The sequence below is a fragment of the Danio rerio genome, chromosome 13 (assembly GCF_052040795.2).
Source record: "Danio rerio strain M-AB ecotype USA chromosome 13, GRCz13ab, whole genome shotgun sequence".
Classification (NCBI taxonomy): domain Eukaryota; kingdom Metazoa; phylum Chordata; class Actinopteri; order Cypriniformes; family Danionidae; genus Danio; species Danio rerio.
Genome location: NC_141033.1, coordinates 42,405,001 through 42,428,244, shown reverse-complemented (window position 1 = coordinate 42,428,244; position 23,244 = coordinate 42,405,001). Strand labels below are relative to the sequence as shown.

Below are 23,244 nucleotides of genomic sequence, written 5' to 3'. Positions count from 1 at the left end.
GTTTGATGAACCAAATGTTTATCCTTGAAAAGTACTTCAATAATTCTATGATGAAGACTTATGATTATGAGTCTACACTTTGCTCTCCGTTTAGGATCAGAAATGTCAAAGCCGCTTTTTCACATGTAATTTTAAATTTCCTGACCAAAAATTTAGAGCAGTAGTGTCACGATCACCAGCGATCCAGCCTGTGCAGATTGCTGGTAATCACACAGTATTGCATAGACCTACAAATCCACCATTTCATGGACTACAAGATCCAGTCTTGCACCATATTCTCATAGCAGTTCCCTATCTTGACTGATTGCATACACACAGCCGGAGGATTGTCAAGGACTGATTACGTTGACTATTTAAGCAGCACAGACACACACTGTTGAGTCTTGTTATAGTGTGTGAACATTACGACGCATTTTCCTTGCCTTGTCTAGCCGTGGTTTTTGGTACTTGCCTAGTTTGTTTGTTTATGTTGCCTGCTGCCTGCCTGTACTGACCACCTGCCTGTTATTTTCTGATGACTCTGGATTGCCCGTGTACAACTGTTTGCCCGTGTTGCCTGACCATTCTGCTAAATAAGCCTGCATTTAGATCCGTACTCCCTTCTCAGCGTCCACTCCACTTTTCTTTCTTTCTTTCTTTCTTTCTTTCTTTCTTTCTTTCTTTCTTTCTTTCTTTCTTTCTTTCTTTCTTTCTTCTTACATTTCTTTCTTTCCCTCCCTCCTTCCTTCCTTCCTTCCTTCCTTTTTCTTCCTTTCTTTCTTTCTTTCTTTCTTTCTTTCTTTCTTTCTTTCTTTCTTTCTTTCTTTCTTTCTTTCTTTCTTTCCCTTACTTACTTACTTTCTTTCTTTCTTTCTTTCTTTCTTTCTTTCCCTTACTTCCTTCCTTCTTTCCCTTCCTTCCTTCCTTCCTTCCTTCCTTCCTTTCTTTCTTTCTTTCTTTCTTTCTTTCTTTCTTTCTTTCTTTCTTTCTTTCTTTCTTTCTTTCTTTCTTTTTTTTTTCTTTCTTTCTTTCTTTCCCTTACTTACTTCCTTCTTTCCCTTCCTTCCTTCCTTCCTTCCTTCCTTCCTTCCTTCCTTCCTTCCTTCCTTCCTTCCTTCCTTCCTTTCTTTCTTTCTTTTTTCTTTCTTTCTTTCTTTCTTTCTTTCTTTCTTTCTTTCTTTCTTTCTTTCTTTCTTTCTTTCTAACTTTCTTTCTTTCTTTCTTTCTTTCTTTCTTTCTTTCTTCCAATTTGCATTTTCCAGTTTTTTAAACATCTAACACACTTTTACCAATCTTGATTTAGTTTTAAATATTATTAAAGCAAAATATATGGTTTTTAATTTTTTTACTTTTCCTCATTCGATGGTACTGAGATTATTATTTTGACTGCTACAAATATCTTGTTGTCTTGTTAGATGCAAAACTGTCATTTGAAACACATAAATGAATTGCTCAAAAAGGTTAAAGCCAGTATTGGTTTTCTTTACAGAAACAAATCTTTTTCTACGCACTTTTCAAAGCAGCATTTGATCAAATTAACACTATTTAATTTTCAGATCAAAAATATCATAGGAAATACTGTGAAAACTCCTTTCTCTGTTAAAAGAAAAATATTTTTAAAAAGAAAAAAAAAAACATTTGCAGGAGGGCTAATAATTAATTAAACTTTATATTTGTGTACTTTTTGTTTGGCTGAGCACCTAGTTGAGATTGATGCGTATGCTTTTGTTAAATTATGTTTTTAAAATACATTATTCAGCACAGAATACATCATTACATTAAAGCTTTCCACTTACATTATATTATCTAAAAACCAAATGGTCCCACAGTGTCATACAGCCAGTGCTATTCATGTTTCTCTCCTCATTTGTTGTGATGTGAGAGTGTGTGACAGAGAAATAACTCACACACTTGACATGACATATCAGTGGCGCAGTTTTGGCTGATGACTGTTAGATCACAGCACACGAGAGAGAGAAACAGCTCGACGGTGTTTGCTGCGGTGCTGCTCATCATTTAATGTCACTGTAAGGGGAAAAGTCTTGCATTCAGATGTTTTAATCAGCAGCGAGTCCACCTGCGGGACACTGGCGAACAGGAGATGTTCCTAATTGCGACAAGAAAGCGAAGCAGATGAAGAGATTTCTGAAGCTGCTCTTCTTCTCGCTGGAGTTGGTGGAAGATGAGATCGTGGAGGGAAAACCGAGGCCCAGATCTCTTTCGTCTTTTAGCTGATGTATTTTTAATGCTTCCCTCGTGCTGGTGGATGGGCGGAAAAAAAAGGAAAGTTCTCATCAACTTTTTAGGGTCGCTTTGAAGAGACGTGGCTGTGGGATTCTGCGCCAGTCATGGGAGCCCGAGGCTCTCAAGCCTGCCAAAATTAATTTCATTTACATACACGTTTTCTCTACCTTCATATCAGAGTCTTTGCCCCCGTAGAGATTCATGTTCTGCTGGGTGGATTTGGGCCATTGTGGGAAGAAAGAATAAAAAAGATCTGATGCTGTAACCACTAGTGATGCAACGATCTTGATTTTTCATGAATGATTTTAAATGTATTTTATTTATTTATTTATTTATTTATTTATTTATATAAACATTTTTAATACATTTTTTTTTCATTTATTTATTTTTATATGGCGAGGCAGTGGTGCAGTAGTTAGTGCTGTCGCCTCACAGCAAGAAGGTCGCTAGGTCGCTAGTTCGAACCTCGGCTTAGTTGGCATTTCTGTGTGGAGTTTGCATGTTCTACCTGCCTTCACGTGGGTTTCCTCCGGGTGCTCTAGTTTCCCTCACAGTCCAAAGACATGCGGTACAGGTCAATTGGGTAGGCTAAATTGTCCGTAGTGTATGAGTGTGTGTGCCAATGTGTGTGTGTGGATGTTTCCCAGAGATGGGTTGCGGCTGGAAGGGCATCCGCTGTGTAGAAACTTGCTGGATAAGTTGGCGGTTCATTCTGCTGTGGCGACCCCGGATTTAAAAAGGGACTAAGCCGACAAGAAAATGAATGAATGAATAATGGAGAATAGATAATATAATACAGATACTGGTTCCAGTTGATAGATAGGCAACAGTAACTTAAGTAATCACACATTAAAAACCAAGGTATGCAGAAGAGCATCTCTGAATGCACAACGCATCGAAACTTGAGGTGGATGGGCTACAGCAGCAGAAGACCACACCACGTGCCACTTATAGGCTAAGAACAGAAAACTGAGGGTACAACTGGAACAGGCTCACCAAAATTGGACAATAGAAGATTGGAAAAACGTTGCCTGGTCTGACGAGTCTTGATTTCTGCTGTGACATTGGGATGGTAGGGTCAGAATTTGGCGTCAACAACAAGAAACCATGTATCCATCCTACTTTGTATCAATGGTTCAGGCTGGTGGTGGTAGTGGAATGGTGCGGGTCATATTTTCTTGGCACACTTTGAGCCCATTAGTACCAATTGAGCATCATGTTAACGCCTCTGCCTACCTGAGTTTTGTTGCCGACCATGTCCATGTATCAATCTTCTGATGGCTACTTCCAACAGGATAACGCACCATGTCTAAAAGCACAAATCATCTCAGATTGGTTTCTTGAACATGACAATGAGTTCACGGTACTCAAATGGCCTCAACAGTCACCAGATCTCCAATAGAGCACCTTTGGGATGTGGTGGAACGGAAGAGTCGCATCATGGATGTGCAGCCGACAAATCTGCAGCAACTGCGTGATGCTATCATGTCAATATGGATCAAAATCTGTGAGGAATATTTCCAGTATCCTGTTTAATCTATGCCATGCATAATAAACACCTAATAAAGTGTCACGCTTTTGGTAGCAAACTGGTCTAATTCCAGTTTCTGTCCGGTCAGTCTGGACATCTCTAGTAACCCCAAATCCTTAAAGTTGGAACACTGAAACACGTAATAGTGCTGATGATCTGATTACGCAGAAAGTGTTTAGAAAGACTGTCAATATGCATTTCTTCACAGCTTACAATCAGACAATCCTCTTTCTAAAACCAGCACGGCTTCACAATGCTTTCTATCATTTGCCACATATGGCAGCACATGGCACATTACGCTCTGCTTTATGCTGGTATTTGTAATTGCCATTCTAGAGCGCATAAGCACATTTATTTAAAGAGGCCTAATGATATCTTGTGGAGGAAAACTTCAGCTCATTTACTGTGCTCAGCATATGTCTGCCGTCGTTCAGCTCTGAAGGTCATTCGCCACTAGTGCTAAGCTGCAATCGTATCTTGCGAGTTTCTTTGATACTTCATTAACTCTTTGTAGTGATGATTTTGTATTTATATACAGTTCAGCTGATGAAAAGTGTGCAGTAATGCTGGATAAATATACACAGGATGACAGACACATTATGTTGACTGTCTCTTAAATTGCATTTAAGTTATTATCATTATGCAATATATTGCAACATGCTGCATGAGCTGTGTATTCTTCCTTTAAAACAAATTGTATCTGACCCAAAATGGGACTTCTTAATGGGAATATTGGGAAATAATTTTATTTAAAAAGCCTATTATATGTTGTTAAATGACTGTTTAAAAAATCAAGAAGGTTGCTGGATCAAGCACTAGCTGGTCAGTTGGCATTTCTGTGTGGAGATTGCATGTTTTACTTGTGAATTAGATTAACTAAACTGGCTATAGTCCATGAATGCATGTGTGAATGAGAGTGTGTGGGTGTTTCCCAGTACTAGGTTGTGGCTGGATATGCATCCGCTGTGTAAAAACCAACATAGGCTTATTCTGAAAATTAGCCCTATATACATTTCTGGAGATTCAGAATTATGTAGCAAGAAGTATGGTTGCTTTTCATATTTAAAACTTTATGACGCCGTTCCTTTTCACGCTTACCGGCTGATTGAAAAATAAAATAAACAAGTAAATAACAGGGCGAGAATGTGGTAAAATCTGAAAAAGTGGTAAAAATCAGGTGAGGGAATTTCTTTTTCTGTATTGCTTTTTGAAACTGCCGGTTGGGTTTGAGGAAGTGGGTGGGCACTGGTTAATCGGTGCATTTGAAAACACTATTGATTGAGTTTAGGAAAAGAGGAGGGTGGGTCAGTCAATCAGTCAGTCAGTCAGTAAGTCGACAGTGGCTTCTGGTGAATTTAAACAGGAACAGCAGCTGCGAATGGCACTTGCTAGAGAGATTTAAGATCTGAAAAGGTGTACAAAGCGGCCTCTTGTGGATTTGTGAAAACCAAAACTGCAAAACAACGTAGCTCCAGGGACGTATTTGGTGCTCTCCAGAAATGTATATAGAGGTAGGTTTTCAGAATAAGCCTGGGTTAGTAAGACATATGCAGAAATACTTGGTGACCCCCTGATAAATAAGGGACTAAGCTGAAGGAAAATGAATAAATGAATGAATGAAATAATGAATGAATGAATGAATGAATGAATGAATGAATGCATGAATGAATGAATGAATGAATGAATGAATGAATGAATGAATGAATGGATGAATGAATGAATGAATGAATGAATGAATGAATGAAAAAATTTGACATACTCTACATGTGTTATTTGGATTTTGTCTAAGTTTGATCATGACCTTAATCTGATTAAATTAATCAAAAATCCCTGTTTACATGGTAGACTCTTAATCAAAGTATTTTTTTAATCATATTAAAACTGGATTGTGGTGTCCAAGTTAAAGTAATGACAGTGAATTCTGGGTGAACTATCCCTTTAACACAACTCCAGAGTAATGCTCTAATGTCAATTAAAAGCTGACCTTAACCTGGTCCCAAACACAAGGCTAAAATGTAAAGAGCAGGGCCCACCTAGAGTGAAAATAAATGAGTCTCTGTTTTATTAGACCCGCATGCTTGTTGGAAGTGCAAATGTTCTGTGCACGCCTCGACTGTGATTAAAGCGATGCATGAACTTCTGCTTGCACAAAGCAAGGGCGACCCATTTCCCCCTCTGTCGTTCTCTCATCATCCATCACTGCCTTCCCCCCTGTAGAACAGCAGAGTTTATCAAGAAAACAAGTGTGTTAGTCCTCTGTCTGACAGTAGCATGGGGTGAGGGGAGGAATATGAAGCTGTCGGAGGTGTTTCTCCACATGTGCTGTGAACCAAACGGGACAACATCAGCATGTCTGTCATGATAGCGTGACCTCCTCTCAGTCCCGTCCAGCTGTCAGAAAAGCAGGAGGCAGATGGAAGGAGGAGGAATGATGATGAAGACGAGGAGGACTTTCATGAGTAAACTGCTCTAGACACGTCTCTGACGTGTGGTACGGTCACACTTACGCAAGCTAACATGGATGCAAATGAGAATACAGACTGAAGATGAAACATACAGGGGGCAGATTTGTGAGGGGTTTTGTACCTGTAGCTGTGTGATCAGCTGGAGTTTTAGGAGAGTAAAACTGCTTTTTTATATAGGGGTTGTCTAGAGTAGGCTTGGGCAGTAATACAGTAATGTGGTATACCGCGGTATCTAAAAATAGCAACGGTATCAGTTTTAATACCATTATATGTCATAAAAAAACTATGCACTTATATATGAGACAAGGATTGAATATTAAATATAATTAATTTATATATAATATATTTATTATATTATATATTTATATATTTATTTATATATATTATATATATTTAGAAAGATGGCAAGTTGCGTACCAAGTTACCTGGTTCTAAAAAAGAATACAACTTCCGCAGTTTGACAGTATTTCAGGTTTCGAACGAGAAGGTAGAGGCAGTAAATACGGATGAAACAATTAGCCAATTGTGTTACGATCACCAGCGATCTTAACTTTATAGATCACTGGTAAACATGCAAAATAGCTTACAGACTACAAATCCGCCATTTTATGGACTACATCTCCATACATGCACTCCATTTGATTGATGACTGATTACACATACACCATTTGAGGATTGTCAAGGACTGATTACACACACTATTTAAGCAGCAGATACACTGACTCCAGTCACAGTCTTGTTTACATCCTGAGACATTACAATGGGTTTTATTTGTCTTGTTTTGCCGTTTGTTTACTCTCGCCTTGTTATTCTGTTTATCCCTGCCTGCTGCCAGCCTTGTAAACATCTGCCTGTTATTGTGACTATGATTCTAGATTACCTTCATACATCTGTTTGCACCCTTGTTGACCATTGCTTTCCTGTAGTGGTGAGCAAAGTGAGGCTTCATGAAACACTGAAACAGTCGAAGCAAATGTGTCGAAGCTTCGAAACGTTTCAAAACCCCACTCTATGGTGACACCTAGTGGTAATTTTTATGTATTGCACGGGAATAGCTTCAGCAAAGAACAGTTGAGCAAATTGAGGTATTCAACCCCACTTTGTATTAATGTAACTTCAAGTGATTTAGTGGAGCGGTTACGGTTCATGACTACCATGTGGGGATAGTGGGTTCAAATCCAGGCCGAGTTCAGACTGCATGATTTTAGCCCTGATTTTGACTTGCCGACAAGTTTTGAGAAATCGCTGACAAATGCCTAAAATCACAGGCAAATCGTTGCTTGTTCACGTGAGTGACAATCACACAGTATGAACTATCAAAGACGCAATCTGAGAGAATCGCGAAGCCGTGAGATATTTGGAATGCTAAATATCTGGAGCTGTATTCGATTCAAATCATGCCATGTAAAATGTGTTTGACTAAAAATAACATCCTCGATCACATACAGCCAATGAGAGAGCAGCATTCACTTGTACGGGTACCTATAAGGCAGAGCTCCTTTTCAGTGTATTTGGACCCAAGAAATGGAGGAAAAACTAGTGTAAATTTGGCAGGAGCACTGTCTGTTTGACGTGTCATCTGAATAATATCACAATCAGATTGAAAATTTAAAAAAAGTTGAGGAGAGATTGCTAATTCTCCTTAAAAGCCAGGTGAGCAACACAAATTTCTAAACCTTAAGCCTTCTTTTTCCTTTATGTAGTTATTAACAAAAATATATTATGTGACCTCGCGTTGTTTCCATTTCACTTCTCGCGTTTGTTTGGTTGTGAGACAAGCTTTGGCAAAGTCGTCGGCGATTCTTCGTATTTTATTGTCCTGCAGTGTGAACTCTCATGTCGCTGATCCATCCTACAGTGTAAACACAGCACTGACAAAATGTAAGCCCATATAGTCATGCAGTGTGAAAACATCTGTGACACGACTACTTTGAAAATCATGCAGTCTGAACTCGGCGTAAGGCAAGCATATTTTTTCAGTTATTTTCAATTCAGGGTGCCACTTTCTTTAGAACATTAGCAGCCTGGGGAAGCAACATTGGCATTTTTTAAATGCTGCTTAGTTGGAGAAGCCCTTTTACCCTTTAGATGTGGAAAAAACACTTGTGGAACTTGGTAGAAGGTGCAATAGCGCTTCAGTAAACACCTGCACCTACAGCACCACATAGTGTATCTTGTAAATTTGTAAAACATGTAAACTATATAATATTTTATCAGTTCCAGTGGCCTCATACAAATAGTTTTTGTGGCAAGGCAAAAATAAATAAATAGATAAATAAATAAAACAAATTGGATATGAAAAGCTGTACAATCACAGTGGTTAGCACTGTCACCTCACATCAAAAAGGACACTGGTTTGAGTCCTGGCTGGACGCCCATGTTGGCATGGGTTTCTTCCTGGTGTTCGAGAGGATCACATGCTTATGATTGCTTGCAGCCGGCCCCCACATTATTTAATTTATGATTCACCAATTAGACGATTCCAAAGCCACTATAAATAAGTTCCATATAACAGCCATCTTCGTTTTGAAAAATCCCTCCTTCCACCCCTACTCCTCCTCCCTTCCTAGATGGGTGGCACGTTGGCCCAGTGGTTAGCATTGTTGCCTCACAGCGTACAGAAAAAAGACGCGATATGTGAATGACCCCTAAAGCCGCCATCATTTGCATCTCCAGCAGTTGATATTCTTCCTGCACAGACATGCTGGATTCACCTGATTTGTTAACAAATAGGTTGCAGATTTATTCCTTGGCAATTCATGAGTCCTTCACTTTCCTTTTTCGCAAAAAAACTTTTCAAAGACATCTGTTTCTTAGTCGTTTTGCTAGCTTTTGGGCTAAATTTTGAGGCAAAAGTGACCGAGATATAGTCGAGAGACTGTGGTAATTTTTCATAGTAAAAGATCGTTCAGACTATAACAATAGATAATAAATAAAACAGAACTTATTAAAGAGCCCATATTATGGGTTTTTGAAAATTCCCCTCCATGTAGTGTGTAACACAGCTCTAAGTGAAGTGAAGTATCCAGCTAAGGCTTAAATCTGTAAGAATACAGTGTTTAAAACTGTTTATTCATCTATAAAAGAGTCGACTCATAGTGCTTCAACTGAGTCGCCTTGATACCGATTCATTAGGTGTTTCGCCATGACGTACGAACGAAACCAAGTTATTCACGTGCACGCGCAAACCCGGGAGATTTCAAACCTGAGGCCCCGCCCTCTGACGCAGAAACCCAGACACACACACACCCACAAACACACGCACACAAACATGCCGGTCGATTGAAGTCACACTGCAGATGGACATTATCGATTCTCTACCCAGAGATGAAACCTCAGCATTATAACCAAGCAGTTGGAAACTTCTGGAAACTACAGGCTACAAAGAATACTTCATCTGCGTTTGTTAAAGTAAGGATCAGTAAAGAGTTACTTACTGCTGGACGTCAGGATGAGTTTCTTCCTCCATTTCTCAAGTGTAAGTACGTGCGGTTAAAGTTGTTGCCTCGTTGACTCTAGCTTGCAAATGTATTTAGTGGTGATTTGTTACTTGTAACCGAGTGTACTGTATCAGGTTAACTGGCTATATTCTCTTATCGCGTGCAAAGTCACGTTAAAAACGCGACGCGTGCTGTTTGTTTACGGAGCTCCGTGGTAGAGGTCTGCATTCCCGCGGCTGTCCCCGCGCCAGATTTCTGCGGCGCGGGAATAAATTTCCGAATCAATCGCGGGAGCGGTCGGTAACAGGTTTAATTTGGGACGGGAGCGGGCTGTCTAGCAATATCGTGGATATTGCTATGCGAATGAGACAGAGCTTTGCCTGCCTGTGTGTCTGCTTGGCGCTTGTGTGTATGTGTTAGTGCGCGCGTATGAGAGAGAGAGAGAGAGAGAGAGAGAGAGCGAGCTCTGTCTGGCTGTCTCTGGACTGTTTAGCTGGGTGATTTTCGGATATGTTCTCCCCCGCTCTTTAGCGGGATCGGGCGCGGCGGGCAGAAAACGGGGCGGTTCGGGCACCGGGACAAGAAATTCTAAATATAAGCGGGAGCGGTCGGGTTCAGGCTAAAACCTGGCGGGTGCGGGCGGAAGCGGGAGCGTTGTCGTCCAGAGGTGTGTGTGTGTGTGTTTGTGTGTGTGTGTGGCAGCTAAAATCCACGCCTACACTATGGAGCGCGTATGAACTGTGATTACTTTTATATTGCTGATTAGCTATTGGGCATTTCATTCTCTGACTGAAGGCAGTCGACCAATCGTGACAGGCTGTCATCGGTCCAATCAGCGCAGATTAGCTTCGCGCTAAGGAGGGGTTTGGGAACAAATGAATCACTGGACGATTCATACAGGAGTCGGGAGGATAATTAGGTAAAAATAAATGCAGATTATAAGACCATGAAAGTGTTTTTTGACTTTGCATGCATATTAGACTGTTGTTGGAGACCCTTACAACCAAGATATGACCCTATTTCATGTATAATATGGGCTCTTTAATGATTTCTTTTGTGACCCAGTATCAATTGTTGTGGTGGGGACTGTCTTATAGTACACAAACTGGTTTAGGGTGCTTTCACATCTGTAGTTCGCTTCATTTGGTCCGCACCAAGGGTAATAAATGATACATTGTTGCATTTTCTGACATCTTTGGGTCGTTTTCACACCACACTGCTGGCTTTGGTCCAAATCAGTTGAAACGAACCAAAATGCAGTCATCTGACAAAATCCACATCTCTCATTGGCCAGATGTTGTTGAACATATTTCCTAAACTGCTTATTGATTGGTCGTAATTCACGTGCGGGAAAATGCCAATGAACTCCCACAAGTAAACAAAACCGGCAGACACAAAATGTCGTTTTTACTCTGGTGGGACGACTGCGCTGATGGATTGTATGCCTGCTTTAGACAAACTATACATTTCGAGAATGAAGCGCGGCTGCAGCTGGAAAACAGTGTTTTAATGCATCGCTCGTCACTTCAGGAGGAGGCGTGAATTAATTTAGCTAAACTGCGACATGGTCATCTTGCGGAAATATTACCAACGATCCATCAGGTAATGTTTTCCCCTCGCTCTGTTGGTAAATCGCTGTCAACAAAAATTTTTCCTCCATATCCCATAATGCACAGCACATCGGCCTACTGCAGCTGAATTGGTCCAAAAGGCGCAGTACTTTTTGCGGTTGGACCTGTTTTAGTACGGATCATATTCTCACCACAAACTAACCGCTCCAGGGTTCGTTTGAAAGCAGGTCTTGGTACGCTTATTTGGTTCACTTTTGGTGCGCACCCGAGTACGATTGCTGCATTCTCACCTGCCCAAACGAACCGCACCAAAAGGGGAAACTAACTCTAGTGCGACTCAATCGAACTAAATAAGGCAGGTGTAAAAGCACCCTTAGACTCTCCTCAATTGTATTAGTGTCCAGGAAAGAAGTATTGCACCCCAGTGGAACAAATTTGAATTAGAATACAGTACAACAACTTGCACATGCTTAGAAGTCATTAGTATTGATATTACAAATCTAAATATTTTTATAGTATAATAGCTTACAGCCAAGCAATGGCATCCAGATTGTGAAGCTCATTTCTTCAGTCTCAGTGTCCTTGGAAGGCAGAGATAACCACATTTAAGACTTTCTACTAAGAGAAAAAAGATATCTGAGTGTCTGCCTGAACACTTTTAAAAGGCACTGTGTCATTCTAAGGAAATAGAAAATCCAAGCACATTAAATTAAACTATCATCGAGGTGCCGTGAGAGATCACTGATGTGTCGCAATACAATTATAATCACAGAAAATTAAATTGTGTGAAACGGGTTTCGTGTCTGAATGCACACCGAGGACTTGTTTTGGGAGCTCAGACTAAAAAAAAATCCTTAATGATGCCGCTGAGTGAACTTTAGCATGCCACATACTCATTTTCATCCCACATTATTTTAATCAAGACTCAAACGGATGACATCTCTTTAGAGTAAAAGCATCAATGGAAGGAAAGTGAATGTAGTCATAGACAAAGGTTTCATTACTGGCAAAATCTGGTTCATTATTGGAGCTCAGACTGTTAATGTGTTTGTCCAGGATGGATTTTATATGTTCCATTTCTTGCACAGACTGATCGTTTCATTCATAAGACCTCAGTGTATAATCAGGAGATACATGTATTCATTTTTGCATGTTTGTTTGGACTCTAAAGGGCCGGTAGGCATTGACTTTTTTTTTTTGACATTTTATGAATCACTATGGACCCATTTCAACTAAGCGAATTTGATGTGATGTTTAAGAACAGGTAAAACAGTGAATTATGAAACTAAAAGTGAAACATGTGGGTGCGCTTCAAGGGTATCTTGTTTAGTTTCCGCTAAGTGCTGCAAACAACACACTGGGGGGAGAAATCCAATAAGAATGAATTGTCCTCGCTGATAAAGTTGTTTATTTGCATGCATTGTCAGCATCGCTTTAGCACAAGATAAACTAAAGGAATTATGCAAATTCGGTAATGGCGTCTACAAAATTAAAGCTGATCGCAAGTTGCATGGGGTTTTCCCTATAGCTTGCAGGCTAATGCCCAGCGTTGCTGTAGATTGTGTGGGAATCAACAGAAATATGATCTGCTGTATTTGCTGGAATGATACGCTTGACTCCACAGTGTCTGGATGTATTACATTAATATTTGAAGAGATGTTACCATTTCAAAATAAGTACATGTTTTGTGTTTTGGACATACAGTTGAAGTCAAAATGATTAGCCCTACTGTAAATTTATTTAAAAATTTTTTTTTACAAATATTTACCAAATAATGTTTGACAGAGCAAGGAATTTTTCACAGTATTTCCGATAATTTTTTTTCTTCTGGAGAAAGTCTTATTTGTTTTATTTCTACTAGAATAAAAGCAGTTTTAATTTCTTTAAACTATTTAAAGGTCAATATTTGGGCTGTGCGAAAATGAATCGCAATCTCTGCATTATAAAATATGTATTTAATATCCCCCACCCAGAGCAAATATGTGCATGGCGTCTGTGTGTGACAGTCTTACTAGCCAATTGAGTGAGCACACTTTCGTTTTGCCGAATCAGAATTGCACAACAGAACTATGCAGAACGCTCTCAATAAAAAAAGAAACACAAACAGGAAAGTGTGGACGAGTGGGATGATGGCGTCTGCCGCTTCAGAATCATTAATAGATTAATTAATATCAAAGAAAAAACTGGACATCAATAATATGGTAATATTTTGCTTTAAAAGTCACACAAAGTTAAAGATTAATGTTTTGATTCATGTGTATTTCGCATGCATTCATGCAACCCGGGCTCATTGTGGAAACATAGCCCCGCGGACGTTTCTGCAGACCGCGAAATACAAGAGGTTCGTATCCCGGGAGGTATGTATTCGAGCAGTTTTTGTTTTCATGGATCCGCGAGAGGCCGTTGTGCTCACTTTTTGGCGTCTCGAACGCCTCTTGGGAGTGCGCGCCGTTCGTGCCCGTGCTGTTCTTGCGTGAAAAGCCGCCGGAGGCTGCTGTGGAGCGACCATCAGTCCGAATGACTGGCTGAACGACTGAACGATCGACCGGGTGGCCCCGTAGTGTTCGCTCGAAAAAACTAAACGCGGCCATACGTACCTCCGGCCACGTAAAATCGCGGCCTCCAGAAATGTCCGTGGGGCTATGTTTCCAGAATGAGATTGGGTTGCATTCATGGCTCACGATGCAGGTGTGTGCATCGTCTGTAGTGACTGACTGTAATGTAATGTACTATACAAATATAATTAATCATTTAATTTTCATAGGACAGTTATAGATGCAATAGATGCAGAATTGTAAAGCACTTTAACGATTTAAATGAGTTTTATTGGATATTTTGTCATTCAATGGGACTAACCGCATGACTTTATGGAGAGCTTTTGACCTACTAACTACATGTTAACAAATTTAGTTGCAAACTTGCTATAGTAGTTACAAAGCCCCTAGAGTGGACTTTACCTTCCAGTTTAAGAAAGACTTACAGTACGAACAGCTGGTGAAACCCTACCCAGGAGATAACTAATGCCATAACGCACTACCTCGCTAAAGACACGGCACCTTTCAATGCAGTGACCATAGAGGGATTTTAAAAAAAGCTCATCTAAATGCAGCATAGAAGATATACACTTCCATCTCGCACCTATTTTAGCCATTTTGTAGTATCATAGCTGTACGTTTAATGTCAGGATATTTTGTGTAGCATCTGTGTTGATTATTTTTGTTTAGACAATATAAGCTACTGAAAGGCTCTTATCAGCCATGTTAGTTTGCTGAGTGTTCTGTATTTTTATCATTATTATTATTTTTTTGTTCGTAAAATAAGCTACACTATCTTCCTAATTTGAGTTCGACTTGTTTACAGAAAGGTAAAGGTCATTTTAGTTGTTCTTACTGTTTGCTCTAGAGAAAAATAACTTTGTTTTAATCTTCTAAATATTTAAGTATCTGTTCAGTTTCTTGTTTTAACTAACCCTCACTGCATTTTTGCAGTAAGAAACTATGATATAGAATATTGAGCTGAAGCTTGACTGCAAAAATATATTGCAAATCAAATCGAAATCACAATATCTGTCAAAAAAATTGCGATTAGTTACTTTCCCCAAATCGCACAGCCCTAGTCAATATTATTAGCGCCCTGAAGCAATATATATATTTTTTGATTGTCTACAGAACAAACCACTGTTATACCAACACAATCTCATGGCAATTCGTAACTTTTTAATTTAAATTTGTACAATCTAATTCATACAACTGAGTACGATTTGCTTGTCCACCAATGACAGTTGAGTTTAGGGGTGGGTTTAGGTACCACGCCTCCTTTTTAAAATCGTACAATTTTGCACGACTGAACTCGTACAAATTCGTACGAATTAGCCGCTAACTGGGAAACCGTAAAATACTTACGTTTTCTTGTGAGATCAGGCTGGTTATACTATGATTAGCCTAGTTAAGCCTTTAAATTGCACTTTAGGCTGAATAATAGTGTCTTGAAAAATATCTAGTAAAATATTATTTACTGTCATCATGGCAAAGAGAAAAGAAACGAAGAGAAAAGAAAAAATATTTCCGTTAGACAGAGATTGGGAAAAAAATATACAGGGGGGCTAAAAATTCTGACTTCAACTGTATGTATGGAGCATCTTTAGGTGTCAAAAACACATTATTTATTATTACATTACACAGTATTATTAATCTATATAATGTATCAAGTACAAATGTTTGTACAAAAGTGACTTTATATACATTTATATAGCATTAAATGTCAAGTAAAATGTCTACTATGCAGTTCCAGGTCATTCAGATAATGCATTATGATACATTTTATTCATTCTAAATTATAATTAGCACAGATCTTTGCACAACACCACATAAATACCACAAAATAAATTAACAGTGTCCATAATTTGTAACTGAATAAATTTGCCTCTTCGATCTATCTCCTATCGGACAACTTTTCTGGCATGGTCAGTTTGCTCTGTAGCTTACCTTGTATGGTCTTGTACTTGTAATGCAGATTGCTCGGTTTTAAGTCACAAAAAAGAAAGCAAGATAAAATCAAGGTATCACAGTGCACTTTTCTTTTATGTTTGCTTTTGAAAGAGTACTGGTTGGGTTTAGGGAACGGTTTAAATCAGTGGTTCGCTAGGTGATCTGTACCACAAGCCCATCATTTTCATGAAGCATTCAAAAATGCTTTTCTTACTTAGTTTTTGTTTTGTTTCTAGTCTGAATATCTAAAAATTATTAAATCTAGAAGCATTTTCAAGACAAGAAATAAAAATCTGCCAATAGGATGAGCAAAATAATAATAATAACCAATTAATAATAATAATCTTGTTTTTCATATTGACATAGTAGTATTATCCAACTGGCAGATTATTTAGCTTGTTGTAAGGAAGTACTCACATATTTTGGCATATTATTTCTGAAAACAAGACAATTATTTTTGCTTGTTTGAAAAATGCTTGTTGATTTAAGGATTTTTCGATATTTGGACTAGTAACAAGACAAAACAAAAAAAAAGAAGAAAAGAAAAGCATTTTTTTTTTTTTTGCAGTAAAGCTGTACAAGAAGGACATGTATCTGAAACGTATATCAAAATGTACTCTAAGTCAGTGATCCCCAACACCCAGGCCATGGACCAGATCAATTGGATCAATTGGTACCAAAATTATTAATTATTTCTGTTTTATTTATTACCCGAGTCTGGACGTTCTTTTATTTTGAAAAATGACTGTATTCTCTCAGCTATATCTCAGTCACTTGAGTGCCAAAATCTAACCCACAAGCTAGCAAAATGAGTAAGAAACAGACGTCTTTGGAAAGTTTCTTTACGAACTGGAAAAGGCCCAGTGAAGGGCCCACCTACTGCCAAGGCATGAATCCCCAACCCATTTGTCAACAAATCATGTGAATCCCGCCCTCCACATTTTGCATGCCTCTCTCACTTTGACACACAAGGATCAGTTCATGGATCTCTGTTACTGACTAGATGATCTGAATCAGGTGTGTTAAGTAAGGAAGACATACAAAATGTGCAGGGCTAACGGGCCTGAGGACCGGAATTGAGAACCACTTATTTATAGAAAGTTATAATACGTGATCTGATTACAATATAAAATCCTATACAATCTACTACATCATTTTAAAAAGGTGGAAAATAAATCCTCTCTGAGTGCACCTTAATATTAAAAACAAATTCCAAAAGCAAGAGATAATTATAGATTTTCACCAAACAAGCAAAGGAAAAAATGACAGTCTGCCATAAATTCCCCAGTATATTAAAGAAAATGTCCAGTATGTTCTCATCGGCCATCATGAGCACAGGCTGATTGTGTACTCCATGTTCCTTCAGTGGCTGATTATATTTTAGCCTTTATGGGAGATTCTTGCGCGCTCTGACTCATCGGTGTGGCACATGCTGTCAGGCCGATGTTTACCCATCAGTCCCTGCACACTAACCGCACCTGAACCCCTCGGATCCGCGAGCGGGCTCTTCAAGAATCAGCATTAGACCCCAGCTGAATTCCACAAGTGCAACCTCAACACTAACCACAGATTTGCCATGTCTCCAACACTGAATAATTGATTCTGCACATCAGAATCACCCTCACTCGCAGATGGCGAAAGAGCAATGTTGAATTCTCACGACACTCCGCTGTTCAATTATACATTGAGGATTTGGTTTGATGGGTAGTTTTCTCAAATATCGTATTCATTCTCGAGAAATCCTGAGCTTAGTTTTTTTTTAAATTTTTTTCAAGATAAATGCCTGTGGTTGCTCTGACTCACAGGTTTTGTAAGGGAAACATCAATGTTCAGGAACAATGGGTTGCCAAATCTGTTTTCAACTGTCAGTCAAAATCCTCTTATAATTGGAGATAAATCATCTAGTGTGCCAACATGAACTTACATGTTTGACCTTGAGACATGCAGGTCATTTTACACATTGCATACTGCAAACAATAGGTTCTTTCAATGAATGGAAAACATTGCACCATAGGCTTATTGGAAATACACTCACTGTCTTTATTACGTACATCTTATTAGTATGAGCTTGGACCCCCTTTTAACTTCAGAACTGCCTTAATCGGTTAAATTGCTAGGTTGCTGCTAAGAAAATATCCCCCACATCATTACACCACCACCAACAGCCTTAACCATTGACACAAGGCAGGACAGATCTATGCTTTCATGTTGTTGATGCCAAATTCTGACCCTACCATCCGAATGTTGCAGCAGAGATCGAGACTCATCAGATCAGACAGCGTTTTTCCAATCTTCTATACTGTCCAATTTTTTACAACTCGGTTGTAACGAGTGGTTATTTGAGTTACTGTTGCCTTCCTATCAGCTAGAACCAGTCTGGCCATTCTCCTCTGACGTCTGGCATCAACATGTCACTTGCGCCCACAGAACTGCTGCTCACTGGATATTTTCTCTTTTTCGGATCATTCTCTGTAAACCCTAGAGATGATTGTGTGTGAATCCCATTAGATCAGCAGTTTCTGAAATACTCAGACCAGCCTGTCCGACACCAACAACCATGCGACGTTCAAGGTCATTTAAATCACCTTTCTATACCTTTCTTGATTAGAAATTTGCGTTACCAAGCAGTTGGACAGGTGTACCTAATAAAGTGGCCAGTGAGTGTACACACCTCAGCATGTTTGACTGCAGTTTTTAGGTAAAATGAACACTACATCACAGTATGACACAAACATGTGTCCCTTTAAACACTAATGAAATTTACAGGGACATATCAACAAATAAAGGATTCATCTTGTAGCACAATACAACTTAATGGTGTCCATAACTTGTAATGAAATATCAAATGTAATCCCATATGTATGGCTTTCCCGGTGTGGTCAGTTTGCTTGATAGGTAACCTGATATGGTGTTGTATTTGTGACGCAGAGTGAAGCACATTCAGTGTGAAGCACAGTTCCACAACATAAATAAAAGCTAGGTAAAATCAAGGTAAAACCATGTAGCTGCAGGGCAGTTTTCTCTTACACTTGCCTTTCGAAAAAAATTATTGCCTGGGTTTAGGTCAGTGGTTCTCAACCATGTTCCTGCAGGACCCCCAGCACTGCATGTTTTTGATGTCTCCTTGGTCTGTCACACCCATTAAATGTCTTTCAGTCTTATCTAATGAACTAATGATCTGAAACAGGTGTGTTTGGTTAACGACATAGAAATATGCAGAGCTGGTGGTCCTCCAGGAACATGGTTGAGAAAACTGCACTAGGTGATCTGTATGACAAGCATCGCCTTCTTCTGCTTGTGCACGAAGAAGAACGTGTGTCTGAAACGTACAACAAAACATATCCTAAGTAACATGTTTCAGATCAAAAAAATAAAAATGTACATCACCCTCTAGTTAAGGTTTAAAAGAGATATGTTGTCTTAAATGTGCAAAGAAACATACTAAAAGCAACATATTTCCAGTTCCTGGCACATATTTCCAGTTTCAAACACTCACACCTTTTCTCAGCAGTGTGGAAAAACAGTCTCACAATCCCACTGCAAAAGTGCACACTTCAGCTCTGTTCCTACAGTATACCCCAGTGTTGTGCCTTAAACACATTTTAAGGCTTCATAGTCAACTTTTTTTTTTTTCCAAAAAGTTTTGCAGGATAGAACAGTGTATTTGAAATCACTTTAGCTAACTTCAAAAGACACACACACACACACACACACACACACACACACACACACACACATATATTTAAATATATATATATATATATATATATATATATATATATATATATATATATATATATATATATATATATATATATATATATATATACATACACACACACACACACACACACACACACACACACACACACACACATATATACACACATATTTATGGATAAACCAATCCCAGAATGCAGTGTGATTAGGGGTCATCAAGAGAAGTATTGCATGTTACAAGAAGGATGATGTTCAAATCCGCCATAAATTATTGAAAACAGGCTGCTCAAAACAGTAATACATTATAAATGTTTAAATGAGCCACAGGATGTGCAAAAACCTCTGCAAAACTAACAAACGAGGCTTTTTAAGACCATCAAAATTTATAGCAGTTTCTATTCCAGAGGTGAGAAATCTAATCCCTTGTTTCCAGAATGTGTGTGTAGCATTTTTTTTTTTGCAGAAAATATACTGGGTATGACAATATAAACACCCTGTGAGAATTGCATTGCAGAAGTTGATGTTAGTGTACAGATTTATGGTTATGTTCAAAATTAGCAGGCTTGGTTTGATTTAAATTAGCCTTGTTTACTTGAATACAAGTAAATGCCACCATCTGAATCTTGTTGTTCACAAAACAACAACAATAAAGAGAGCTTGGTCCATTTCTAACTTGAACTCAGATGAGGTCTTTCTAAATATGCGCACAATGCTAAAACATCTAAACAAACTAAAAACAGGACCAAGATGTGATCATAAACAAGACAGACTTCTTGTTACAGACTGTTAGTGTTTTTTTTTTTGTTTTTTTTTCTCATTGTAGTTGAAATTCCGTCATTACAGTTCAATATATTTCAATTCATTGGAAACACTGATACTGGTATGAAAGAGGAAATTCAGTTGCTTTTTTTTGACTCGTTCACACATTTTTTAAGCTCTTCACAAGTTTTCAGCTGATAAAACTTTAATTAAACAAACATACAGCAAGCACTTAGAATAGTACAGGGTGTTCAGCAAGTTTTGCTGCACAGTTTGTGCTATAAAAATACTCTAAACAGTCTCATGGTCATTTGTAGTGGCATGGTCATTTATGTTTTGGCAGATTAAAGGGGATTTTGGATGAATTTGTTAAAATCATTTGTGCATTTTTGTCTGCACTCACCAGTCATGGTTATGTATAGGAATAAGCCTTCACATCCATTTTTTTTTTCTAAAATCATACGTTTAAGTTAAGTACAAATTAAATTGAATGAATCTTGCCAACATGTCAAAGTACATTTTCTTGTGAGATTGGGTTGAATGCTCACATCTCTCTTAATCTGAGTAATTCCAAATCTAAATGCTTTGCACATTTTGCTAGCTTGATCTTGATGTTAATTGTGTTATTCAGTCCACAGTGAGAACTCGCTTTATGTTTCAGATTGGAGAAAGTCAATAAGTCACATTATGATTTAGCCTCCAAATAATGGACTTGTATGCCAAAAAACAACAACAATTATTTAATAAACAATATTTATGTAATGTTGTGTCACATTTTGGCATTTAAGGTCTCAGAGAATGTTACATTACAGTTTTACAAGTTATTACAGAGAAAATTTTGATTGTTGAACAGCCATATATTTTTGGCATTAGGCAAAATGTATGCATTGTTTTTATTTTATGCCAAAATTATTAAAATATTGGTGTCCCAGTGGAGCAGTAGGTAGTGCTGTCGGCTTACAGCAAGAAGGTTGTTGTTTTGAGTTTTGGCCGGGTCAGTTGGCGTTTCTGTGTGGAGTTTGCAAGTTCTCCCCGCGTTCATGTGGGTTTCCTCTGGGTGCTCCGGTTTCCCCCACAGTCCATGACACGTGCTATAGGGGAATTGGGTAGGCTAAATTGTCTGTAGTGAATGAGTGTGTATGGATGCTTCCCAGAGATGGATTGCAGCTGGAAGGGCATCCGCTGCGTGAAACATGTGCTGGATAAGTAGGTGGTTCATTCCGCTGTGGCAACCCTAGTTTAATTAAGGTATAAACCGAAAGGAAAATTAATTAATTAATGAATGATTAAAATATTAAGTAAAAATTATGTTACATGTAGACATCTTTTCAATTTCCTTCTATAAACATAAACTAAACATTTTTTTGTTTGTTTTGTGCATTACTAAGCACTTCATTAAGACAACATTTTATTATTGCCAAATACTGTCCTAAACTAACAAAAAAACATGAAAGTTAATTTATTCTGCTTTCAGATGATGTATAAATATTAGTTTCAATAATTATAATTATATGACTGTTTTTTGGTCAATGTCCACAATTGCTGGATTGTTTCAACCTAATTTTGAGTAAAATGTAGACAAACCCAAATTTAAAGATACAATTTGTATTAAAAAGTTAACTCAGATGTTGGGTTTTCCATATGATACCTAAATTTGGGTTTGACTGTTGAATTTCAACATTTATATAGTGTACGAGGAAAATAAATGTTTTTTTTTTTCTCAATATTGTAATGTAACATAAGGCATTGCAAAGCCAAAATGTGACAAATAACATAAATGTGTGTGTATTTTCTGGAATACATGTCCATATAAACATACTGTATTGTGTTTGTGTGGTCAGATGAAGTCTGCGGCAGCTGGTGATGAAGGACTCTTCACTGAGAGCTACTGTAACATCTGCAATGCTCAGCTGATCTCTGAGTCCCAGCGCGTGGCACACTATGAGGTGAGAAATCACCACACGCGCACACGCACACGCACACACACACACACACACACACACACACACACACACACACAAACAAACACAAAAAAGTGGGTACAATTAATAGGTTTCCGTTCATTTTATACTGTTCAAACCCGATATTGTATTGCCCTCACCTCACCCTACCCCTAAACCCAACTATCACAGCAGACTGTGTGCAGCTTTACTCTCTGATTAAACTCACCCTGTGTGATTTATAAGCTTTTTGAGTCACCAATGTCCTCATATTTCACCTCTTTTTTGTAATACCTGTGTCATACCCATGTCATTATACAGATTTATGTCCTGATGTCACAAAAACACACACACACACACACACACACACACACACACACACACACACACACACACACACACACACACACACACACACACTTTTGGCTGAGCAATATGACAAAAATATCATATCCTGATAGTGATATTTATCATAATGTAGTACCATATCTGTAAATTCAGTCAATTAATAATGTAAATATACAGTCAAGCCCGAAATGATTGAATTTTTTTTTCCCCATAAAGACACCTCTTGTACATCATCTTATTATCTTTTGGTAGAGGTTGGATTAACTTTAAGAATCAAGTCAGAATACGCCTGGGGTATGAATAATTTTGGGCTTGACTGTGTATATATATTCTGAGCCTGGACATGTAAAGAACTATTTCTTTTTACATTTTAATGTATATACTACATACAAATGTACTCATATAAAGTATATGTGACCCTATTTTTCCCTTTATTAGAACTTCAGGGCAAATGCTTGAATAAAATGTATTGTGTGCATAATAAAATATAAAACACTCTTCAAAAGCGAATAATTACAGGACCAACATTTAAAAAAAAAAATTTACTTTCATTTGCTGTTATTCATTATCCTGTCTGCATCCCTGTTATGGCATATAATATTGCGCTCATATAAATGATGTATACTATTTTACACTCACCGGCCACTTTATTAGGTACACCTTATTAATACCAGTTTGTACCTCTTTTGCCTTCAGAACTGCCTTAATCCTTCGTAACATAGATTCAACAAGGTACTAGAAAAATCACTCCGAGATTTTG

The 23,244-nt window shown here is 38.3% G+C and overlaps 1 protein-coding gene across 3 annotated transcripts in view; it reads left to right on the top strand.

The window, feature by feature from the left end:
• zgc:171482 overlaps positions 1–23,244 on the top strand; it is a 175,993-nt gene that overhangs the window by 27,292 nt on the left and 125,457 nt on the right. For all 3 annotated transcript variants that reach the window (NM_001442163.1, NM_001442162.1, NM_001128272.2), the window contains 1 exon segment: positions 22,038–22,142. In NM_001442163.1, coding sequence (NP_001429092.1) covers positions 22,038–22,142 — 105 coding nt within the window.